The sequence below is a fragment of the Clarias gariepinus genome, chromosome 4 (assembly GCF_024256425.1).
Source record: "Clarias gariepinus isolate MV-2021 ecotype Netherlands chromosome 4, CGAR_prim_01v2, whole genome shotgun sequence".
NCBI lineage: Eukaryota > Metazoa > Chordata > Actinopteri > Siluriformes > Clariidae > Clarias > Clarias gariepinus.
Window position 1 is genome coordinate 6,649,527 of NC_071103.1, and position 18,209 is coordinate 6,667,735.

The 18,209-nt window shown below is 37.6% G+C and overlaps 1 protein-coding gene across 1 annotated transcript in view; it reads right to left on the reverse strand.

The window, feature by feature from the left end:
• The window catches only part of dnah5l (dynein, axonemal, heavy chain 5 like), an 87,194-nt gene that overhangs the window by 45,189 nt on the left and 23,796 nt on the right, over positions 1-18,209 (reverse strand). The window contains exons 25-40 of the mRNA XM_053494473.1: positions 15,435-15,527; positions 14,921-15,124; positions 12,999-13,079; positions 11,824-12,228; positions 11,594-11,712; positions 11,009-11,145; positions 10,161-10,323; positions 9,964-10,075; positions 9,682-9,810; positions 9,449-9,549; positions 8,028-8,126; positions 6,154-6,307; positions 5,443-5,709; positions 1,500-1,628; positions 903-1,118; positions 534-680 (exon numbers count right to left, since the gene is read on the reverse strand). Coding sequence (XP_053350448.1) covers positions 534-680; positions 903-1,118; positions 1,500-1,628; positions 5,443-5,709; positions 6,154-6,307; positions 8,028-8,126; positions 9,449-9,549; positions 9,682-9,810; positions 9,964-10,075; positions 10,161-10,323; positions 11,009-11,145; positions 11,594-11,712; positions 11,824-12,228; positions 12,999-13,079; positions 14,921-15,124; positions 15,435-15,527 — 2,556 coding nt within the window. The remainder of the gene's footprint in view (positions 1-533; positions 681-902; positions 1,119-1,499; positions 1,629-5,442; positions 5,710-6,153; positions 6,308-8,027; positions 8,127-9,448; positions 9,550-9,681; positions 9,811-9,963; positions 10,076-10,160; positions 10,324-11,008; positions 11,146-11,593; positions 11,713-11,823; positions 12,229-12,998; positions 13,080-14,920; positions 15,125-15,434; positions 15,528-18,209) is intronic.

The following is an 18,209-nucleotide window of genomic DNA, read 5'->3' on the forward strand; positions in this document are numbered from 1 at the left end:
TTTAACAATTTCTTCCACGTCGTTCTGAATTGCCTCTGATCCACCTGTGATGTTTTATTCACAGCTAACGTGAGCTACAAAGCTAACAAGCTTATAACACAAGGCTAAATCCCAAATCCCTCTTTTACACCTGATCAAGGGCACTACTTGGTGCGTGGATCAAGGGATTATATGCCTTAGCATACTAGCTTTATATTTAATGCTATTTAGGATTCAATCCAGGAAACCCAGAAGTTAGCTTAAATTTGAAAGCGGAATAAGTGGAAAAATCAAGTGAAAATTTAGGCCTTTGTCTGATTTGAATTCTGACCATTTGAATCTTGTTTCTCAGGACTGTTCACCAAATAATAACCTGTAGATAATAAATGGTGTTTGTGGAACTGTTGCACAAAAGCAATATCACACTTGAGGGGCGTGATATCTTCAGTACTCGAGCTGAACCCTTTTGTCTATGGCCATGTCACATGATATACATCACATCACTCCCGCTTATGCGATATTGTTTATATATTAAATAGTTTAGCATATCATACCAGATCATCAAATATATCTTTCTGATGCACATGGATTGTTATCAAAGTTTCATATTTGGTTCTTTCCATTTTTGTCAAATCATGAGTAGTCATATCAATCAGCTCATTCAAAATATCCAGAAACCTCTGATTCGTTGCCTGCATGATCTGTAAAAAGAATATTGGTATGATATACAGTACAGCACACATAGCCAACTTGATGTAGCAGATGACTTTCTCCAAAGTACCTCTGATTTATAACATTATTGATTTTTGAAATGTATTGCATGAAACACAATTTAAATTAATCAATTTGTAATAAACAAATTAATATTTGTTCCATTTGTTTAAAGTTTTTGACACAAATTGATTAAATATATTTTCCCAAACCTTCTTGTCAGCCTTGCTGAGGCTGAGGGCCTTCTCTGCATCTCTGGTCCAGATGATTTGGATGCCTAACAGCCCTACCTGAGCTGGGAACGCTGACTGAAACTCAGTGAGCTTTAAACCTGGATCGCTTACAGCCATGTGAGCGTTTCTGATAATGCTGTGTATGGTCCTCCTCACCTCATCCAATAACAATCCCAGCCAGGTCTCCACATTTCCCTAAAATATATATATCAGTAACTATAATTGGACACAGTGTTATATATATGAAAAGTTTTGCCTGACCCATGAACCATACTATTATTATTGAAGGCCATTGTTTGAGCATGATCTAAATATAAATGAAAACCAGGCCATATTATTACTTTTAGGAGCATTAAATTTATTTAGTGCTCACAGGAATGACTGCAGTGGGCTTTAAGCCTTCTCAGTCGGAAATATTACAAATGTAAATCATGTAATCTTTAAAACATCTGCACAATTTAAATGTTTTATTGCGACTCCATCACCTTACTGTGTCTTCTGTAAATGTTAATTGGTTTTATGCCTTAATCACAAGTCCCAGTTTTTTTAACAACTCAAACAAAACAGAACTCTTACTTGAACATTAACTGGATTGCTCAGATTTACTGACTCTCCTTCCTGTGACTGAAAGCTCAGTATTTGGTCATAGTTTTTCTCATGGAACACAACTCTGTTCACATTATCAAAAAGGCTCAGCAAATGATTCTGAAACACAAGAAAAGAAAATATACGTATAGCTACTTATATAGCAAATATGTGTTTAGCTGCTCACTTTGCACATATTGTTTATAAAAACATGGAAAATAAGTTAGTTTACTAACAGGATTTATAGAAATTATTGATGGTTCTTGGTCATATGCCTCAATGATGGATTCGCAATGCATTTCCTATGAAATTACAATGTTAATACTGTACCTATAACTCCACTAAAAGCTCTGTCAAACCTATGCTGAGTTGTCACAAATTACCTACGAACCTACGATTTGTCACCTGTTAACATCAACATGAATACCTGTTTTTGGCTACCTGTGACTACAGAAGCTATGATATTGCCATAACAAACCTGACATAATAACGTTGTTTGACTTTATAGCATACATTTGTGAATGAATAACAATTTATAATTGCATTTCACCCAGAAGAAGATGGACTTAATTTTGAGTCCGTTTTTTTTTCCTTCTACAGTGACCTCTGACTTGCTAATTTGTGTTGAGCTGAGCCACGATGTAAGGTCTATATCAGAAGTTCACAACCCTGGTCACAATGTATCCTCTGCCCCACACATTTTTGTGTTTTCTCAGCCCCTTTAACATGTAATTAGCTAATTTACAATTTGTGTAGGTCTTAAAGGAGCCAACAGGCCTTTTCAATCTCAGGCTCTTTCTGTCTGCTCAGGTCTGTCTGGGGTGACTGCGGTGCATGATTTAATATAATATCCACAAGCAGGCCATTGAGGTGGAAAACATGGGGGATGAACAGTTCAGCTTTCTCTTTGGCCGGTGGGAGTTTTGGCAGTAGAAAAAAGTGGGCTGCTTTGGAAAATTGATCCATTACGTATCGCATGATACAGGTGTTGCCATCGGTTGTGATTAGGCCCTTTACAAAGTCTGTTTAGTACAGGGAGTGGTCTCTAGCGAGGGATATGCTACTAGACTTATAAATGTTTTATCTCGACCAGGGTGGCATGTGATCTTTGAGCTATGACCTAACTCCAGAACAAAACAGCAACATTGGTTCATTCCCCAAAGTTCATTTCATTAGAGTCACTATTTATAGTAGTGCATCTTCCACAAATGATCTGGAGGGGGAAATAGTTTCTGAATAAACATGATATTGAAATAGAGAAAATTGACATGACAATCAGTTGGAATTCTTGGAACCTGGGCAATAGAACATGAAATTAAATCTTAAGAACTATAACCACCATCCTTAATGAAGCACTCTTGGCTATCTTGAGATAATTCTAATTCCTATGGTCCATCCAGAACAGACATGGAGACTCAGCTTCCTTCAACAGCAAGTTGAGCCTGGATGAATTTTATTATCCCTCAGAGACCTTTGTGATATTATTGCTCCTATCCTCTTCTTTATGTCCAACAAGGCATCCCCACCCCAGTAAGACAGAAACTTGGTTGGTGTTAACATACTCAGGGGAGAAGCTACTAAAGTCAAGTTTATGATAAAGCATCTGAAAAGTAGGGGACTTGCCCTTCTTTTACACAATGAAGAATCCCTGCCAGAGATAAAGATGGTCATATTATCCCAGCCACCAATGAGAACAGAGAAAACAGACATCCCTGTGGGAAGACTTTCCAGGCAGTCACAGGGTCAGTGTGGTCGTAATGATATGGTGTGAGTCAACCTTCTATCTGACAAACTTCAATCCTTTTTCCTTCTCCCTCTCCTTAACTCCTTCTCTTTATCTCTAAACAGCTGCCCTTCTACACACAAGGCAGGGAATTCTCTCGACCTTGTTTTTTTGCCACCCATCCCCAGTCAGATATCACGACTATTCCTCTTCATAAATCTGATCATTACCTGGTATCCTTCACCATAACCCTTCCTATTCTATGTAAACCTAACCACCAAAATTTCTCTTTTACCCGCAGAAACCTTCACTCTGTCCCCCCTTTGTTTGTGTCTTCAAGCACCCTATCATCCCTCCCAGACCCAGAATTCTTTCTCCTCTCTACCACTGCGACTGAAACTTTCCTCTCCTCTCTCTCCTTATCCATAGATCTCCTTTGCCTGCTGTCATCTAAACCAAAGAAGCCGTCTTGTCCTGCTCTTTGGCTATCTGATGTACTACGCAACAACAGGAAAGAATTAAGAACTGCAGAGAGGAGATGGAAGAAATCGCAACTTGATGCACATGATCCTGGCAAACTCCACAACATCATCTTCTCACTACTCAATCCCAACCATCCTGCCACTTCCTCTCTGACTGCTGACGATTTTGCCACATTCCATGATGGAAAAATTGCAGCAATCCTTCGCCAGTCCTTCACTCCCAACCAAACTCCTACAGCAGAACCTCAGGACCTTCCCTTCCCTCCCTTAGCAGAATTCTCCAACCAGTCCTTTGTTATTTCAAGACTGGACTACTGAAACTCTCTCCACGATTCATCCTCTGCAAATGATTCAGAATGCAGCAGCACGTCTCGTTTTTAACCTTCCCAAGTTCTCCCACACCACCCCACTTCTCCTTCCCTGCACTGGCTTCCTGTAGCTGCCCACATCAAATTCAAAACGCTGATGCTTACCTACAAAGCTGAAAATGGCCCAGCACCCACTTACATCTCTGCTCTAATAACACCACGCACTGCACCACGTTCCCTCTGATCCTTCAGCACTGCTCGCCTCATCCCACCATCTCTCAGGGATCAAGGGCGGCATTCATCCAGACTCTTTTCTGTTCTGGCACCTAGGTGGTTGAAAAAACTTCCTCTAGATGACCGTACAGCAGAGACTTTGACGATCTTTAAACTACGACTCAAGACGTATCTGTTACTCCAGTACTTGGACTAACCCCCTAAATGTAAATGTAGTGAGGCAGCTGCCATCTAGTGCTTGGACAGATAAGGATTGGTCAAGCGAATGTGACTGAATTTTTAGGCTTTGTGTGGTGGTTGCTCAAATAAGCTATTGTCAACTCCAACAAGTATTTCTGGTGAGGAGAGTGGTGATGTAAGCTATGGGTAACAAGGATAAGGATATGGTTAAAGAGATGGAGTGGGAGCTATCTGCATCTGCTGCACCAGAACAGACAGGTTGTTATTGGACTGCAGAAGGTCTTGCTGGTGATTTCCAAGTAGTGTTCCCCCCAGTGCACCATTATCTATTAAAGGTCTGCTGGGTTTATTTTGGCTGGATTATTCTGTCAGGTTCCCAGGCTGAGCTAGACAGAGTAGGTAGGCCCAAAAGCAGACTTTTAAACAAACAAGTTGCATGTCTGATAGGGGTTATGATATGGAGGCACTGGGTTGAACTGTGACAATTTCACTGTTTTACCATTTACTGGCTTAGTGTTCTCTATGCTGGAAAGCTACACCATCAGGAGGAACAGTACTGTATGTCTGCTGCTATTTTTTACTTTAGGTCTGTATATAAACTCACATTTCCTAGAGTATGGCCCTACATTGCCAACAAGATGTAAAAGACACCAGGCCAGACTAAAGCACAAAGCAAAGAGAAGAAAGTAAAAGTCATCTGGAGCTAATCCTGGACTCTATCTCATCATTACTAGATTTTAGTCGGTACAGACCAACAGAAACTAAAGGCTGAGTGTTACAAAAAACAGAAAGCTACAGAGCTGGGGGTTGTAGTGCATTTTAGCAACAGATGCATTTTAACCAAGAGGGTGTACAGTTTATTGTGTATATTGTCTGGATATTACACTGTTAGCCAGGAGTCTATACCCATATTATGTTTAATGAGAGTTAATATAAGACTTAATGCTTTTTTTATTAGTTTATTAACTATAAAAGTATATGTGGGTAATGAGGGGAGAGCTTCATACCTGTATCGTATGAGGGTCTGATGCCTGGCCAAGTATCTCCAGGAGGACAGGATCTGACACAAAGAAGAAGCGTGGAAAGACAAGCCTTTTCTTTTCCAAGTATCCACTGAGAGATTTCTGGCACACTTCAAGCTGTTCCAGCAGGTGTGGAAGTAGCTGAGACAACGTATCATCCCCCACGCAGCATTGCACTACACCTACCACCTCATGCGCCCTCTGCATGATCCTTTGCCATGATTTATCAATGTTCTGGAATCGCTTAGCTTCCTAAAGCACAAAAACACACACACACACACACACACACACACACACACACACACACATGCTTGAATGGCTATCTGTTGTATTACTGTACAATCAAAAATGCAGAATGCAACACATTGATGATATCAGTGGGTCACTGGCTTGATGCTACTAATGCAAGATATTCGATATGAGTTTTCCTATGAGCTTTATTGCTTTTAAGACCAATTCTAATTAATTTGATCTATTATTCTAAAAAATAAGTGAGCTGCCCATTGAGTGCTGGATAGATGGGTGTTAATCAGGTGGAGTTTCCAGAGAATTCCCCAAGAAACAGGATGTAGAAACAACTTCTTATTAAACAATATTAAGACCAGTGACAAATAAATTATCATTAAACCGTTTAATAATTAAATCAATTAACCTTTTAAGAATACTGAAAAATATATACAACAAAATGGTACAAACCTGTGGAAGTTGCTTGGCAATGTCCCCTCCAACAAACACAGCCTCCAGATACAGCCACAGGTTCTGTACACTGAGCCATTTCTCGATCACCTCTGAGCTGTTTGACAGTTTCTGTACCCACTGTTGAATAGTGGCCTTGAATGGAGCATTGTATCTAAATTCATGGATAAAGAACAAAGCGATCATGAATAAGTTGTATAATGTACATTAGATGCTTTATATTCATTAATAGGAAGGTTTCTTAATATTCCACTGCACATGAAGAGCAGGAAAATCTAAATAACTTGGTCATAAACTTTACTAAAAACAAAGTGCGACCGCCCAGTGCCTAATTTCCATAAAACAAGTGTAAAGGCCATTTTGAAATACAACAATGTCCTTTTAATGTTTTTGAAATGGAAAAAGTGTCATGGGGAAAAGTTATTCTTTCCGAGGAGGCCAGAAGTGACACTGATGTGGGGAGACATCTCTGTGGTTTCGCTTTTCTGTTTGCCAAGAAAGTGGATTTGGAAAAAACAAGTTTAGAAAAAGCACAAAAATGATCATATACACTTTTAAATTATTGGCCTGCAAATATCAAAATCAATTAAGCAGATTTAAGAAGTGTTCAACACATTATCCAACCTTGTAAGGAACATGCTGAACCTTCAACTTCATTGAAGAAATGTTGAAGAAATCAGAGTAAATGATCATTAAGATCACTGAAACACTTAGTAAAGATGCATGATTAAAAAAAAGAAACTCACAGTAGAAATCCTAGCTTTGTTTAATAGTGAAAGTGTCCACATGCACAATGTGATAAGAAATCATAGAATTGTTCAGAGTGATTCCAGAGTGATGGATCCATCGGGATAAGAAGGGAATGCATCAAACAAAATAACTTTTTTTTCTTTACTGATGGCATGGGCATATTGCAGGATTCAAATTATGAAAGTGTAGTTCTGGAAACATGAGGAATCATTTTCGCACCGTCAGCAAAACTAAAGGCAGTCCAAGAAATATTGGAGTGTGTGACTTTTCTTGATCAGGCAGTGTACTGTATATCGAGTGCCTACCACCAAATAAACTGCTTTAAACACAAACACACACACATGGAGGTAAAGAGAGAGAGAGAAAAAGATGGGGAGATAGAGAGTTTCCACTGGAACTTAAAACAGCTGCGACTGTGCAGCACACAGGTGTACAATTTCAGTTTAGTTGTTTTGGTTTTGTTGGGTGCATACAGTATATTCCTCTGGATTTGTATTGCTTAGTTCAGATTAAGGTAATGGGACACAGGAACGATTTCTGCTTTTCAGGAGCTTTATTTTTTTGTTTACACAGACAGACAGACAGACAGACAGACAGACAGACAGAGACAGACACACAAATATATAAATGAATGCACATAGGCACAAATGCAGACACACCTCTGCTGTTTAGCACCTCTGCTCCAAATTCCATTATTTTCTAAATTGTCGCACATGAATTATTAACATTTACATCACCTGGGATAAGCAGCAGGCCAGTTTCCCTGAGATCGTCTGCATTACAGTAAAAACGGCTCAGTGCCACTTTATTGATCAGAGTCGATCTCAGATTTCACCTCCAATACTTTTGATTAAAATGTATATTTTCCATTCTTAAACTGAGTGTCACGTTCGTATCTGCCATCTCCATGTGTTTGTATAGTAATCCTGTATATTCATATTAAGCTCCCAGTCCAGTTTTATACTTTTGGATAACTATTATATTTAGGCACGTCAAAACATGTAACAGTGACTTTTTAATTGCATGAGGTGAAATGTGTTATTTTGTCTGTATTAAAAGTGTGTCTTAGTTTTCACTGCTTCTGGGAAATAAATTATATAGTAGATGAACAAATGATCAGATACCTGTTGCTCATAAGTGAGCCCAGCACCATAAGGCTGTCCTCTATAAGTGTCACTTTCTCCCTGGTGTCCGAGCCTTTCAGTAGCAGCTCGCCACGATTCCTAGAAAGCATAGACCAGAGACTTGGATAAGACACTTTTTCCGCCCACTTTTATTTCATTGTCCAATAATAATTGTATGTCAAAGGTTTTAGGTTGAAAATATGTATTTGACACAAACATGCACTATGCTGTTAATAATCACAATTTGTATCACACATATCTGAATGTGATGTGCTGTACTGTATGTCACATTACATTTAATAATAAAAAAAAACAGTTTTCCATGTTTTTAATTGAACCAAAATTTAAGTTGTCCTGTTGTGTATACAAAATAGAATATAAAATTACGGTACATTTTAAATGTGAATGGTTTAAAGAAAAATCGATATTCCAATATGACACAATTGAGACTCTGAATAGGAAAGGTCTTCAGTGTCAGTGTAGCTGTACAGGCAGTTTAAACATGTAAAACACGGTATATAGCTACTTGTATAGAGCATAAATAAAATAATTAATAGTATTTATCTACAATATATTATTAGTTCATATCATACAAAAAATAATCACATTATATCTTTCAGTTATTACAGACTGATTTGCCTGATTGTACAGCTTTACATTCTGTTCTGTATTTTGATTTTGCTGCAGTTTTTGCTCTGGTACTCTGGTGCCACCTGATCTTACCTCATGTACAGTGACTCTAGTGTGTATGGTGACCTGGGAAATCTCCCCTTCAGTGTCCAAAAAAAGAAAAAAAAAAAACTTTTGTCCTAAGTTTTCTTAATGACTTGCGACACTGGATATTAAGGTTAACAACACGACACGGAGGAATGTTAACTACTGTAACATGCGTCTCATTTTCAACTTTTTTTTATTACCAACTGCATAATATTATAAAGAGATAACAGCTACAGTACATACCTTAATATTTTCTCTTTTTCTAAAATGTGACCATACTTACTTTGACCTTTTTTCCTTTTTGAAATGGGTGCTTCCTACATACTGTAGATTACATGTTAAAGTAAGTGATAAATGTATCGGCCTTTCTGGGGGTATTGAAAAGGTTGTACCTTATTTAAATAATAGGATTATTATTATTATTATTATTATTATTATTATTATTATTATTATTATTATTATTAATAATAATAATAATAATAATAATAATATATGTGTCAGCCAATGTTGATATTGTGTCGGGCCACCACAAATAAATGAGTTCATCAGCGTATGTGCTACTACAACTGTTTTATTAAAACTTAAATAAAGCTAAGGTGGAGGTGTGCCTAGGGTTGGACTTAATTAATCATTAATTGATTATTGGTTATGTAAATGCAACTGAACAAAAAAATAAATAAAAATCAAACTGAATCCATCTCTACCTAAATGGTGCAAAAGTGAACTGATGGCTACTCCACTCTGCCACCACGTCCTTCAGCTTCGCCTCAATGTCGCGTTCCTTCACAGCACTGATGCACACATCCTAAGAAGAAGAGTAAATATGGGAAGCAGTAAGTTTAATAAGCAGTTAAAAAACAGTACTAAAATTACCTTCATATTTCACTTTGTTCATAGTAAGGTTTATGTACTTGAGGATACTTTCTATATAAATTACCTCAATATCTTCTTTGTTTTTCAACAGCGGAGCCTCCAAGACCTTCTTCAAAATGAAGTTCCCATGGTCCACTTCAAACGTGTACCCTGTAATGTCACTCAAGCGCTGCCAGTGGCGGGGCAACATTGCCTAAAAAGGTTGATGATTTACAAAAAGAAATGTAAAAAACATATTAAATATTAGTTCAAACGTTAGAAATTACAATTTGGTTGAAACCTTTGGCGGCACTATTATGCGTACTGTACTGAACTAAACAAAAAATGTGCCATGGGATGAACTAACTTTATTTGCCATCATCTGAAGCAGTGGACAAGTTTCATTGAAGTCATCGATCTTTTTCTTTAAGTCATTAAACGCTTGCCATTCTTTTAGGGCTTTGGGAAGCTTCCGGATTCTAGAAATGATTTACATAAATTCAAGATAGAACGTTTGTACAAAACAAGTATATCATAGATATCATATAAAATATAATACTGTGCCTGTTCTGAAAATCCTGGAGTTCACTGTTTATCTTTTCTATGTTGAGGTCAGCCCACAGTATCTCACTGTAACCATTTACACTTTCAATGACACAGTTATACAAACTGTAGAGCTTGGACAAAAGGTTGAGCTCCTTTTTGATCCTGTGAAGATCAGGATACTCTGCAGAGAGGAAAAGTGAAATTCCAGATTTTATGGTTTAATTTATATATAAAAAAAAAACCTTATAAGTCTTCTAGGGAAGATGTGTCATAGAGAATGTTCTACTTCTATAATTGAAACAGTTAGTGCAGATCTATGCTTCCTTTTAAAGGTCCTGTAAAGGTTAGGTGATGTGCCTATAGTAGATTTGAGAGTTGCAAATAGAAGAAAAGTGCGACAAAGACGGCACTTGATTGTGGATGCAGGTACAGTATATTAAAAGGTAAAGAATATTTCTTTTAAGGATCTTTTCAACAATTGGGACTTTTCTAATAGTGATACCTCAGCATACGAATGCCCCACCTTGCAAGTTTTACCCTGAAGAACAAAAATTTTGCCTCTGCATACAGTACTAAGTATTTTCGGCACATGAGCCGATCAAAACTTGTTTGCTTCAGTGGAAAGCAAAGCAAAGCAGGTTTACATGTTTTTTTGTGTGTTTTTTGTTTTGTGTTTTGTGCAAGATTTAGTGAAGACATATGTAGCACCATGCGTCACAAGAATGGGAAAATGCATTTCACAAAAGCGAAATTCCACCTTTAGAATTTGCACCAGGAGCGGATTAAATTTGTACAGTATGCCGGGGTACCACTGTATTCATCTAACATTTGCATTAGAGGTTTTACCAATCAAGAAAAGACCGTACCATTAACTGTAAGACCAAAGAGCTGTTCACCACTGGAAAACGTGATGTATTTCCTCCAGAGCTCATCAAACTGCACCTGAAAAACCTGCAGCCGATCACTGGCTTCACGAGGCGTCAGTCCCACAACACCTGGGCCACTACAATCAGGACACAAGCAGTTATATTCCAGGAAAAAGAAAAAGAAAGAAATACCTTTTGTTATGTACCCAAGAAAATGAGAGACAAAACAATGAGTATTACAATTGGAGAAATATCTAAACAAGAAACAATTAACAATTGATCTCTTATTCGATTTAATGTTTCCACTGATTTTAATTACATTATTAGACTAGTGAAAGAAAGAAACAAACAAATTAATAGATAGATAAGTCCAACTGAATTATCAGATGTATTTAACATCATCTGTTCTCGATAGCACATGGTTAGAATAATCCAACACACACTGAAAAAAGCTCCATTAAAAGTGTTAAATTAAAAGTGTTAAATTACCCAGTGGAGGAAGAAGACAGAAAAAAAAAATAAAAAAAACATTTAAACAATATTTAGCAAATTTAAATATACCATTTTACTTCATTTAAAACATACCTTTTGTCATAGCCATCATAAAAAGATTTAACTGCAGCCTGGAAGGATTTGACACCAGTAAGAAGTTCTGCTTTCATGGTGGGGTGAATCAGCTCAAGAGTGTTGTGGGTTTGCATTACCTTAAATGGAAAAGGACAAGAAAAAAATCAAGGAAAATGCTCACAGATTGTGTAGTTATGTGCAAAACATTATGACTAAAACCATCAGATAGATGGTTTTAAAAATCTCACCAATCCTTTGAGGGTTTTCCAACCATAAGTTAAAGTGTCAACCCTCTCAGCATTTCCATCACTGAACTGTAGTTCATGTCTATTTAGCAGCGCAAAGGTCTCCTCAACTGGCCCAATAGTGGCCTCAATCCATATCTCTGCTTCGCGTACTTTCTTCAGTGCATCCATGGTTTCCCTCACATCCTCCAGGTCAGAGATTGGTCTCTGAAGCTGTTTGGTCATCCCATCAACAAAAGAACTTAGCTCACTCATATCTGTAGAGCCAAGCTGGTTTAAAGCAATCCCAAATGTACGCTTCCATGCTCGACATTCCTGGGTCAGGGAAAGCTTGAGGGACTGGATGTCATAAAGGACAAATCCCAAAGTGCAAAAGGTAGGAAGATCCTCTATCTTGGCTGTAAGCGCCTGCAGAAAATAATACATTCATACAAATGCATTTTGGGTCTTCCCCAAACATTTACTACAAGTTGTAAGCACACAGTGTCTTTGTTTACTTCAGCCTTAAGATTCCCTGGAAATAAAGGGCCCAAACCTGGTCCATCATCACAATGCCCTCGTGCACAAACCATGCACTGTCTATACAGACATGGTTTACTAAGATTAATGTGGAAGAACTCGAGTGCCTTAAACCCTGGCCTTCACCCACTGAATATGTTTAGAAAGCATTGGAATGGCAAATGCTCACCAGGACTTCTGCAGAGTCCGAGTCATATTGGGCCAAAGTCATATAATAGGTAAACAAATATAGAACCAAAATAAAGACTATTTTGTATTTAAAAAAATGCATGCTTGATGTCGATGACATCATAATGGTGCTTGTTTATATCACCGGGTATTTCTGTAAGCTAACTCATGTAATGTACCAACTGACAGTACAGCATTAAACAGCAATTATAATTTGACAACTTTTATAAGAATTTTTTTTTTTATCCAGCTCTGATATTCATATGAATAGGAATGGCTGCTCCTTTATCTGTTTTATTTTTTCTATCTGTATTTAATGAACAAGTTTAAAAAGGAGTGACTGGCTAACTGTACTAAACTACAACAAGTCACAGTTAAAGTCAATTATTACTGTTGTAAATTCAGCTTGCTCTCCTGATCTATGCCGTATAAAAGATGGACACTGGATAGTACTGGATAATTGACAGAATAAAATAAATTAGATAACTTACAGAATAGTATGAAAGCTGGGAACTAAACTCAGGAAGAGATGGATTGGTTGCCAAAAATGCTTTCACTTGCTCTGCAGGATCCTTTGAAAAAAAGAATAGTATTAATGAATAGCTCTTATTATAAAATCCTGTCATATTATTTTTAATATTAATCATCGCAATTAAAAATGTGAAATTTCATTTAGTCATTCATTCATTTATTCCTGTTCAGGGCTGTGATGGATCTGGGGCTTATTCTGATTTCTCTCCTCCTTTAATAAAAAGGTAAAATATATGAAACAAGAAATAAAAGGTTTACTGGACTTTTACCCCATAGCGTCTAAACGTTTTGTTTTATTGTGATCATTTATGGAATGTAAAGGTATAATAAGTATAACATTTAATACACTTTAATGAATACCGAAATGTTTTTAAAAATCCTGTTCTAAATGTATATAATTAAGAAACTTATTTTACTGGTGTGACCATTGTATTATTGATGACAATATGTAATATTTTATATAATTAACATGTATATTGAAAAATTTTGTGACAGGACCATTCTTTTGTTTTTGCAATGCACTAAGTATGAAAAGATTACTATGAGACAAGAGAGAAATACAATATGTACTATATAGTATAGATCATATGCACAGTAGATCACTTAAATATACAGTAGTAACATATACAGTACTGTGCAAAAGTTTTATTTTTATCAATTGTATCAATTTACAAAATGCAAATTGAGTCTAAAAGTGAATCTAAATCAAATCAATATTTCATGTGACTACACTTTGGGTTCAATCCAGCATCAACTCTTACACTTGAAAAATGGCAGGAACTTTGTCTGGCGTATGATTAACCAATTATACCAGCAGGTGCTAATGAATTTCAGCATTTTATATGTATGTTGAAATACAGTCATTAACTGAAATATAACCAGCTGTGTAAAAAATTTACAATTTTATTTTTATATTTTTAACATTTTATTTTTTTTGTGTATTAAAACTGGGTAAGGAACAGCCAAAGCCTGCTACAAAGGTGAGGTTGTGGATGTCACAGGTTACACCATGGCTAGATTGCCAAAAAAGTTCTGGCCAAAACAGAAAAGCACCAGAACAAAAGCATAGCAACAAGATACAAGGTCGTTATACTATTGTACATTAACAAGGTCTCTCCCATGTAACAATTTTAAAACAGGCTGGGGTTTCAAGATGTGCTGCTCAAGATATTTTAAAGAAGCAAAAAGAAATGGGCAATGTTAAAGACCTTAGACGCCGTGGTTGGCCTGGGGAATTTATTGCAGCAGATTAAAGACAGATTATGTTTATTTCCCTTCAATATCAGAAGATGTCTACTAGTGCCATCAGTAAAGAACTGGAGGAACAAAGCAAGACCCTGGGACACCTATCTACTTTACTGTCAGGAGAATTCAGCCAATGTCATTAAGAACTGTCTTCATTGCAGAGAACAACAAGAAGTCCTAGAAGTGATGTTATAAGTGACTGGATTATGGGTCTCTTCCATGATCATGGGGACCAAAGGTCAGCCTGTCCAGTCCAATTCCACTGAAAAGCCAATGCTGCAAAGTTTACCAAAACGTCAATGCTGGCCAGAACAAAAAAGCACCAGAACACCCAATGCATCACAGCAGGACATGGGTCCCAGCAGCCAAAGAACCCAAGGCCACTGTCCCAGCCTCCAAATTCAACACACTCAGCACTGATGGGCTGACGTGCTGAACAAACAAGTCTTATCCACAGAGGCCCCATCCCACAGTGACCTCACCTAAAGGATCCTCTGCCATTATCCTGGTGCCAGACACCACAGCACACCCTGAGAGGCCATGCAGAGGCTTAGGTGGTTATAATGTTAATGTCAGCTGTAATTGCATTCTTTTACTGGTTGTATAAGTATTTCCATGAGTTAAAAATATGGCATACCTGTTTCCACAATGTAGAGAAATATGATAAGTCATCCAGAATGCCTTCAGGATCCAGTTTAAGAGAAAATATTATGGAGTTTAGCTGGACAACTGTTTTAATAATATCCTTATGCTCAGCAATCTGTCGGTCAAGTGGCTTCAGACTTGGCTGTTTGGTGGCTGGTCCATCATCTGCTAGCTCTCGTGTTGCTTGCAGCTCCACCTGCAATATAAATAGCACACATTTTTAAATCCAATTAATCATTTCATTTTAAATTCGACATACGACCTACAGTATAACCAATTTAACAATGGTCCTCCCCCCTAGTGCAGAAAAAGAAATTTTGTATGGCCAGCATTATGTTATAAAGATGATAGGTAACCAAGTACTACATGTATAATATAAATGAACAATTTTTACTAGAGACTACCTATTACTTACCAATCTTTTACGTATTATTAAACATGTCTAAGAGCTATATGGTAGAATCTTTATGTTAAATATATATAGTAAAAGTAACAATATGTAAGACCTGTTGCTGTTTGTGATGTAGATGTGAAAATTTCCAGAGTGGGATATCCTTTGCCATCGACAGAACTGTAGTCACAACTTTGGACAGAACACTCTGAAAAAATTTTAATCAAAGACAAAACATGTTTTCAATTATATATACCTATATAGTACACACAAACCTGCACATATACTGTGCATCAGAGCATCTTGGAGAATCTGACACAGTTCTTCTAGATTTGCACTTGGACTGAAATTGTCTTAAAATGTTAAAGACTAAAAATACTCTGTGAGCACAATCCCACAGAGCTGAAGATGGAGCGCTGAAGCTCTATTCTATAGATAAAACTCATGAAGTACAGTGCATCCGGGAAGTATTCACAGCGCATCACTTTTTCACATTTTAGAACAGCCTTATTCTAAAATGGATTAAATTAGTTTTTTTCTCAGAATTCTACACACAACACCCCATAGTGACAATATGATAAACGTGAGATTTTTGCAAATTTATTTAAAAAAAAAATGAGAAAGCACATGTACAGTACATAAGTATTCACAGCCTTTGAGACACAAAATTGAGCTCAGGTGCATCCTGTTTCCCCTGATCATCCTGTTTCCCCTGATCATCCTTGAGATGTTTCTGCAGCTTAATTGGAGTCCACTTGTGGTTAATTCAGTTGATTGAACATGATTTGGAAAGACACACACCTGTCTATATAAGGTCCCACAGTTGACAGTTCATGTCAGAGCACAAACCAAGCATGAAGTCAAAGGAATTGCCTGTAGACCTATGAGACAGGATTGTCTCGAGGCACAAATCTGGGGAAGGTTACAGAAAAATTTCTGCTGCATCATTAGTAAGTGAAAGAAGTTTGAAACCACCCAAGAACTCGATGGTCACTCTGTCAGAACTCCAGAGGTCCTCTGTGGAGAGAGGCGAACCTTCCAGAAGGACAACCATCTCTGCAGCAATCCACCAATCAGGCCTATATGATGGAGTGGCCAGACGGAAGCCACTCCTTAGTAAAAGGCACACGACAGCCCGCCTGGCCACCCTCTGGTAGAGTGGCCAGGCGGGCTGCTGTGTGCCTTTTACTAAGGAGTGGCTTCTGTGGCTTGACTAAGGCCCTAATCCCCCGATCGCTCAGTTCAGCTCTAGGAAGAGTCCTGGTGGTTTCGAACTTCTCCCACTTATGGATGATCGAGGCCACTGTGCTCATTGAGACCTTCAAAGCAGCAGAAATTTTGCAAAGGCTGTGAATACTTACAGTATGTACATGTGCTTTCTCAAATGTTTTTTTTTTTAATAAATTTGCAAAAAAAACGAGTAAACCTTTTTCATGTTGTCACTATGGGGTGTTGTGTGTAGAATTCTGAGGAAAAAAATGAATTGAATCCATTTTAGAATAAGGCTATGACATAACAAAATGTGGAGAAAGTGATGAACTATGAATACTTTCCGAATGCACTGTATATACACTGCATGGCAAGAGGAAAAAAATTAATAAAATACAGTGGAACCTTAGAATTCAAATAACACGGTTTGCGAGTGTTCCGCAAGACGAGCAAAGATTTTTAATAAATTTTGACATGAAAAATGAATAAGTCTTGGTTTACCAGTACCTAGTGTAATGTATCACGCATGCGCTGATGGTTTTTACTAGTGATGGGTGGTTCATGAACGATTAATCCTTTTTGAACAAATCTTTAACGTGACTTAAAGAACTAGTAGTCTTGGAGAGTGATTTGTTTATTTTCTACTGGGCGTGCATGCGCATAACCACCTCTGTAGGTTATGTACAGGAAACAAAATTGAGCGATTCTTTTTCAATGACTCTTCTACTCTGATTCGTTTGTTCTTTTGTCACGTGACTCTCATAGATGTTATGCAGTGCAATAGATTCAAAAGAATGAATGACTCTGACTGGAAGATATAAGAGGTGAGCTACTCATTCTGTTGATTATAATATGTCCTTAGCTGCATTGTAATATTTTCATTACTGGAACTGTAGCCAAAATTTGTGTATGTAGACATATTGGGGTTCTTTTTATTGAAAATGCAACATTTTATTTATTTCTGATCAAAAGAACGAAATGAACTAAATGACTCAAAAAAAGATTCGTTCATTTTGATAAACGAGATTTAAAGAACCGAGTCACTAAAATGATTCATTCATAAATGATTCAAACTTCTCATTTTGAAATTTTTGACAGCATCACTGATCACAACTGAGCCAATGGTTTTTCTCTCTCTCTCTTTATTAGAACACGGTGACCCCATGTGTGTGCGTAAAACATATTTTATTTTGTGTCTATACTGTATGCGTGTGTGTACAACGCGCATGTAAAGCAAAAGCAAGTCTCATTAGAGAGGTTAAAGATCCATTTACTTTCTCTCTCTGGTTCAGCATGCCGTTATGGCTGTGCGTGCGCGCATAATTTGACACCATTCGCTTCACACACCCCTCCTCTCGCCTTTACACATAACCCTCCACCTCTGGCCTTCACACACCTCCACCCCCTGCGTCCATTCCTCTGTCAGTGGATCTGCAATTTTCTGACTTGCAGACCACACCTGTAGAGTTGGGCAGAATTGCCTCACCCTCCCTAACCCTCAGCACTGGATTGTGCCCTGAGCCCTCTGCTGTACTCACTCTACACCTATGACTGAACAGCCACTTCCAACTCTACCTTCATCATTAGTTTTTTCTGACAACACTGTTGTGTTGGGTCTTGATCTCTGATCAGCTGAGTACACAAACTGCACTGAGATCCCTGACATACAATCTATCTACAG